This window comes from Nerophis lumbriciformis, linkage group LG09 (assembly GCF_033978685.3).
Source record: "Nerophis lumbriciformis linkage group LG09, RoL_Nlum_v2.1, whole genome shotgun sequence".
NCBI classification, from domain to species: domain Eukaryota; kingdom Metazoa; phylum Chordata; class Actinopteri; order Syngnathiformes; family Syngnathidae; genus Nerophis; species Nerophis lumbriciformis.
Window position 1 is genome coordinate 36844747 of NC_084556.2, and position 7935 is coordinate 36852681.

General features: G+C 37.2%; 1 protein-coding gene across 1 annotated transcript in view; it reads left to right on the forward strand.

Moving 5' to 3' along the window:
* The window catches only part of exoc3l2a (exocyst complex component 3-like 2a), a 52899-nt gene extending 45356 nt beyond the window's left edge, over positions 1-7543 (forward strand). Inside the window, exon 13 of the mRNA XM_061961864.2 lies at positions 5350-7543. Within this exon, the coding sequence (XP_061817848.2) occupies positions 5350-5671 (322 nt within the window). The 3' untranslated portion in view covers positions 5672-7543. The remainder of the gene's footprint in view (positions 1-5349) is intronic.
* The last annotated feature ends 392 nt before the right edge of the window (positions 7544-7935 follow it).

The following is a 7935-nucleotide window of genomic DNA, read 5'->3' on the forward strand; positions in this document are numbered from 1 at the left end:
CACAATATAGGTTTTAGGCCATATTGCCCATCCCTAGTCACAATCAACAAAAACAGACAAAGAAGGGGGTGATGAACAACAAGAAAAGAACTGCTGCCTAACTTTAAAGTTTCAACATAGAATGAATGTTCCTTACATTTTTTGCAGTGGACTTCTCAGCCATTCTTTTTTCTGCCTTTCTGCAACAAACAAAATGCAGACATTCAATTTTGCACAAATGGAGGAAAACAATGTCAGTAAACTAAATGTTTTATTATCACCCATTCTCTTTATGTCGCTGGCTAATTCTGCAACTACATGTGCAAGCAATTGCTATGCCAATTATATCGACAACCGCATATGTGGACATCAGCCATTTTAAAGGGATTTCAAAGTAAATGGTGTTTTTTTTTCATTAAAAAAAATATGTTTCCTTTTCACAAAGATGTGCATTCTTATTTTTGGTGTAGGTGTTAGATTTCAAAATTCAGAGCTCAGATGTATATTTTAGAAGTTCTTTACATACACAATACTTCTGTCTGACAGTGCACAAAACAATCAAGGGTGGGTACACCAATAGGAAATGTTACTTTAACAAGCTACACTTTAACATCTCAGACATAAAAAAAGCTGCAAACAATTCTCTACTTTCTCCTATGGAAGCAAATTCCAAGCCAGCTTCCCATCCAAACATACCTCTGAGAGGTGTAGTTGGTTCGGGTCGCTTCTGAAATGTAACCACTCCCATTAGGGATATCAAGGGGTCTGCCCCTACAGAGCTTCCGCAACAACAAAACAGCCCTTTTAATGACTCTGAGCTCCAACAACAAAAACTGTAATCATGCTTGCTTTGCGCCCTGCACAATATAGTAAGTTCAAGTTTTGCCCATGCAATATTTAATACCAGCAACCTTTTGTTAAGAGAAGGAAGGTGAACAAAATACTGTGCGCTCATGGCCATACCTGTACTTGGAACCACTGAACTGCAGATTGTAGTTGTAAATATGTCATTGTTGTAATAGTGTTGGAAAGGAAACAATTCTCAGAGCTGGGATGTTGTGAATCTTTGTACTGAATCATGAATCTGTGGACAAAGATAATCATCATACCAATCGATACTTGGTGGCGTGGTTGCCAACTGCTAATCCATCCTAAATTTCCTCACAGATTTGGAAACCTACAGTATTAGATCCACAGTCACATCCGTGGCTACTCCTAAGGCCATCATCAACGGCATGCCTTTATTTGTTCCTCACCGTCTTTAACGTGGCTGTAATATGACATAGGCCTTATTGATGTCACTTGACAAATAAAGGAAGTCTATTTTTTACACCTGTTTTCTTCCTATTATTATTTCTGTGTCGAGACAACATACCGCTTCTCATGTAGTTTTGGTGAATCAGGTGGCGAGGCATTGTACTACATCATTTTTCACACAGTGATGCCTTACCGTCTGGACATGACTCGTTGAAACGACACTGTTTGGAAGCCTTTCTTTTTTAACATTCCCATGTCCACAGGGCCTAAAGCACAGGTGTCAAACTCAAGGCCCGGGGGCCAGATCTGGCCCGTAAACACCGGGAAATGATATTTGTCAATAAAGTACTTAATATTTTCTCACTAAATGTAATAAAAAAAAAATATTTTGACAGAAAAAATACATGTACTGCTTGAAATTGCATACTTTTTAAACTTAAATAGTATCCAATATTGCAACAAATATTACAGTAAAATATCATACTTTCCAAACATGTTTTTGTCTAAATAAAAATAAATAAAAAACACTTAACTTTACAGCAAACTACCCATCAAATTAATACAAATGACAATAAATTGTACATTGTTCTTTACAGCATATTACTATAAATTGAAATAAAACTACTACTGTTTTTGCGTTAGAATTCTGTTGACTGAGATGCCAGTTTTTGACTGTAAAATCTAGGTTGTTGTTTTTAACGGTGTATTACTGTAAATGGAAAGACGGTAGATTTGTTTTTACGGTAGAAAAACTGCCAGCTAAGTTGCCAGAATTATAAAAAAAATAACTTGTACTGTTTTTCCATTAACAAAATAATGTTGTAAAAACTGGCAACTAAGCTGCCAGCTTTTTCCGTAACCTCCTCCCCCCAAAAAAACCAGTGGTACTTTTTTTCCATTTACCGTTGTAAAAATGTTGTAAAAAAACAAAAAAAACCTTGCTATATTTCACAGTAAAATGTTTTAAATGTAAAGTTTTTACTGTACAATCGACAGTCTACTTAAAACAATTGATATAATTAATAAAGAAATCCAGAGGCAAATTCATACATTATTCACGTGTTACAATCGGCCCTCTGATGGCAGCCATAACTACGATCCCTGGCATAAAGGCTGAAATATGTGTCGCGTCACACAGCTTGCTTGACTGATGCCAGCTCCCCACCCGAAGCCTTCGGCGTACCTTTACATCTACCTCCAAATAATTTGCAGATGCAGACCACAGAGCTTGGTCGGCTTTTTTAGTACATCCTTTCCAGGTTTTCCTTCCCGCCCGTCCTTTGCCTCAACCCGCTCAGGGGTCGCACGGCCCATCTTCGCGAATGCTTTTTCTTTTGTTTTCGGAGCAATATGTACAATAAAAGTGAACGTTTATTCAAAATGATTAGTTCCAGCTCCAACAACAATGTGGATGTCGCTTCAGTCGCCACTGTTTACTACAACTACTACACACAGGAAGCTTGTCAATGAAAGTTGTGCTTGCGTGAAGGTTATGTAATTGTTGTGGTTAGTTACATAGTTAATTAATTATCAACATAAGTTCAAAAAGTTATGGCCAAATTTAATGTAATAGGGAACTGATAAGATTCATCGTCACAATATTCTGCCCCACGCTGTGGGCAGTGTTGCCAAGTCCACTTATTATAATAATTATTATTATCATATTAAATGGGAAATTCCCTATTTTGAAAATGTTCTTATGATCCCTTATGTGAGACAAATACACATATGTTTTTATTTTTTTCCATTGCATTCTAACTCTAAACGCTAGCGATAGTCAGTTAAGAAGGTAATGGGATTTTCTCTATTCCGTTTATAACGCGCTCAAAATATCCAAAAACCTCCAACAACATTTTATATACATGTTATAAGTATATATGTAATGTAGTAACAGGCACATTCATAATAACATGCAATAATTATGTATCTTGGTCATTTTAAGCATACGGCGGCACAATAATTTCCCAGTTGCATCACAATGTTCGCTATTTCCTCTGACAAAAACAACACTACCACTCATGGAAGTGTTAATGAACACCAACAACTACTTTGGAACAAATGATAATATATACGTAGGATGAGCTACAAGTTTTAGAAGTTGAGTCATATGCAGATCCAGAAAGTAGCACTATTGCTAAATGCTAAAAAAGAAATACAAACTACAAACATAGTAAAACAATAACTTACTGTACAACGTCTGCTCTCACTTGGATGCTGACTGATGGGATGTTTATATTTTCCCATTCAGATGAAGAATTCATCATTATTTTTTTTTATTTAAATGGTGGGCGCAAAAGAGCATCTTTTTGTGTCATTCTCGCCATCGCCAGGTCAAAGTGGAATGTAAAAGTTGACCAACTTCTCGGTCTATGGCCACAACATTCTACTATTGAAGTGAGATGCATGATTTATAATCTAACTTTCACCAACTCAGAGGCGATGCAGCAGCTCGGCGGCTCAGTATGTCAATAGCTGGAAAATGGCAAAATAATCTTGTTTTTCATGCGCTATGTACTTGTATTGTACGTCTGGGTGGGGGTCCTACTTTGTAAAAAATGTGTACCCCTTTAAGAGATCATATTTAGTTCCCCATAAAACATTCTCATGTTGAAGAGATGTAAGCATTAAATAAAGTGTACTTTTCTGTAACTTTCTCTCTGTAAAATATATCATTTTATTAGCATTTATTTTAATCTAGTAACAGCATTTCATGATTAATATCCATAAATTAAAATGTTTAATAAATGACAGTAGAATAAACACACACCTGATTGAGGAGTCATAGTGTAACGACATGGCATTTACATTTTGTGCGGTGTTGGATTTGTCTGACTTTTTGTGTGGCCTTAAACGCATCAGTGGCTAAGTGCCATGAGTGTGTGTGTGTTAGGGCAGGTGAGAGAGAACTGTTGATATGACAGATGACAAAGAGTTGGTTTAAGCATGGTTTGTATGGCTGAAAATGACCAGTTTTTCAAGATGGAAGTTTTTTTTTACTAATGTTTTTGTTGTGGTTACAGCCGAATATAAACAGTTTTGCTCAATAAAGTGATCGATGTAATTCCTGTCCTTTTAAAGCGTCTCGACAAACGTTCCAATAACTAAACAGTGTTGACGAACATTGTTTTATCGGTTAGGGCCGCTTGTTGTCACCTGCCACTCACAAAATAAAAAAATAGTTATGTGTTTATTTTGTTTAAAATTCAAGATTGGATTTTATTTTGTGACGCTTTTCCTGATTATCGCGTCCAAACAACCGCCGCCCCCCCCCTTCAACTTGGCACAACCCCAAAAATTACGCAAAATTATATCTCGAATGAATGTATACAATCATGTTTCATATTAAACTGATCCAAAAGTCACTTTTGTTACTGTGCAAGGCAGTATAGTGCCGCTGGATGGCTACTAGTGGGCTCGTCGCTCGCTGGCATCTAAGGCCAACATGAATATAATGATACAGTATTAAAAGTTAAAGTTAAAGCACCAATGATTGTCCTCTGTATTTGACCCATCCCCTTGTTCACCGCCTGGGAGGTGAGGGGAGCAGTGAGCGTGGTGAGGTGGCTGCGCTCGGGAATAATTTTTGGTGATTTAACCCCCAATTCCAACCCTTGATGCTGAGTGCCAAGAAGGGAGGTAATGAGTCCCATTTTTATAGTCTTTGGTATGACTCGACCGGGGTTTGAACTCATGACCTACCGATCTCAGGGCGGACACTCTAACCACAAGGCCACTCAACAGGTTATAATTATTTATTCATGTTTTTTTTTGTTTTTTTAAAAGTCTAACCACCCGAAAATTTCACGACGACTTTGAGGACCCCGAGGGGTCACAGACCCCCTGTTGAAGACAACTGGAACTAGTTTTGGCTCTATGATGATTGAGAGGGTGTGCATACATTTTCATCTTAAACGAGGTATTACAATAAGTAATAGAACATCCGTCTGCAGCGCAACAGGAAAAGATTTGTGAAGCTTTGTTACAAAATGTGCTCATAAAGATTTACCAGCACCTTCCCAGAAACCGATGACTCACGTGCATGCGATTCAAAGTCATTAGTTGCCAACCAGCTGAGCCGACGTCCATTCACAGTCACCTCCTTCCTCTCAACAGGCAGAAGCACGTGTCCACCCTGCTGAATGTACGAGGCATGATGCGTCAGGCAGAGCGTCAGGAGATCTTCAACATTGTCAAAGACTTCCAGTGCAGCTCGGCTTTGCTCGGCCGGGATCGCGCCGTCTTTTCCGACATCCCCATTACCTCAGAGGTGCACTGCATCAGCATCGGGTTCCTGCGCCTCGCCATGGCCGTCACCAACTGGCTCTCTGAGCACCGGCCCAGGAAACGCCGCAGGAAAAGCACCAGGAACACGAGGCCGCTGTCGTCTGAGGCTCAGAACATGGAAGACGTGACTAAACACAACAGGGAAGAATAGTGTGAAAGTAAGAAGAGCAGTTGGGGTCATACTGTGATGAAATGGATGAGATGTACATGCACCTTGACAAAGACCAGACAAGTAAAGAAACTTGACTTGAGGTACTGCTCGTTCTGTACACACTTAACACAATCGTTCAACAATCTGAACTAACCTTGTAGTTTGTTTTAGTCCGAACTTAACGACGAGAAGAAAATGTTTTAGCCTTTATTTAGGCTCACATCAGTATGAAATGATAATGCCATCATAGCAGAGAGAATGCTATATTGCTTTATTGTTGTACCATTTATATACCCAGCTAGGGGTGTCCCGATCTGATATTGGTATCGGATATTGGTATGATATCAGCAAAAAACATCTATCAGAATACATAGACTTGAATCTAAATCTCCAAAACAAACATTTACTTGTTAACATATAAATAAGCACACATGGTTGGTCTTTTCTTGTATTTTAGTCAAGTCACTTACTAAGGGTAAACATTTATATACATATAGGCTACTCGCAGCTACACAACAGCTAAGCACACAATAGCACACAAGCTAGACATACGTTATAAGTGTCCTTCGTTGAACAATATTGCTGTCTCCAATGTTTGTCAATATAAACAAGCATTAGGTAATAATTAGAGATGTCCAAACATGCTTTAAAATGTAATATCGGAAATTATCGGTATCGTTTTTTAAATTATCGGTGTCGTTTTTTGTTTTTGTTTTTTTATTAAATCAACATAAAAAACACAAGATGCACTTACAGTTAGTACACTAACCCAAAAAACCTCCCTCCCCCATTCACACAAAAGGGTTGTTTCTTTCTGTTATTAATATTGTGGTTCCTACATTATATATCAATATATATCAATACAGTCTGCAAGGGATACAGTCCGTAAGCACACATGATTGTGCGTGCTGCTGGTCCACTAATAGTACTAACCTTTAACAGTTAATTTTACTCATTTTCATTAATTACTAGTTTCTATGTAACTGTTTTTATATTGTTTTACTTTCTTTTTTATTCAAGAAAATGTTTTTACTCTATTTATCTTATTTTATTATTATTATTTTTTTAAAAGGACCTTATCTTCACCATACTTGGTTGTCCAAATCAGGCATAATATTGTGTTAATTCCACGACTGTATATATCGGTATCGGTTGATATCGGTATCGGTAATTAAGAGTTGGACAATATCGGATATCGGCAAATAAGCCATTATCGGACATCCCTAGTAATAATAGTTGCATATTATTTACACATACAAAGTGTCCCGTAACAAACGTCTCCGTGTCATTCAACTCAATAATTTATTGTGACAACTAAGTGTAGCCGAAAAACACGTATTTACCACTCTACTTCAAGTTAACCCTCAGGGGATAAAAGCTGACTTTTTTTGTCCTTTCAGTACATTTTTGCTGAATTTTTTTTGCCATATTTTCGTCGTTTTACTCCATTACAAAGGATGTTTCCGAAAAAAAAAATGTGTTCATCTTAAGTTAAAATATTTCCACGTCCAATACCATCCCAGGCGTACAATACACTGGCAGTTATGCGACAATACCCCAAAGCCAAACAGGACATATATAAAATCCTTTATTCTTTAAAAATGGCCACAAACACATTTTAATATTTTTTTTGTTTTTTATGTACTTTGCTTAAATACCTAGATCAAGTTCAGCCCTAAACAAAAATACTAAACATGTCTGTTTGTTTATAACCCTTTAAAGTCTTTTGATCAAATGATGTCATAGTTGTCAATTAGTAAACATTTGCATAACATTAATTATTTTACTAGTTTAGACTTGTGACATTATCTTATGAAAAGTATAAAAGATATACTGGGGCAGTATAGCCCGGTTGGTAGAGTGGCCGTGCCAGCAACTGCTGTTGTGTCCTTGGGCAAGACACTTTACCCTCCTGCTCCCAGTGCCCACCCACACTGGTTTAAATGTAACTTAGATAATGGGTTTCACTATGTAAAAGCGCTTTGAGTCACTAGAGAAAAAAAGCGCTATATAAATATAATTCACTTCAATTCACTTCAAAAGGGTCGCAAAAAACCATCACTTGTTTATTTGTTTTAGGATTAAAGTTAATTGAGAAATTTAAGCAAAAAAGTAAAGTTTGCACCCTTTCAAAAACCTAAGTGTCATATCATAATGTTTTTTTCTACATATAACCTTGTAGTCTACATAACATGTAATGGTGGTTTCTTTGGTCAGAATTTGGCATAAATTATGTTTTACAGACCATCTACAAACCTTCTGAC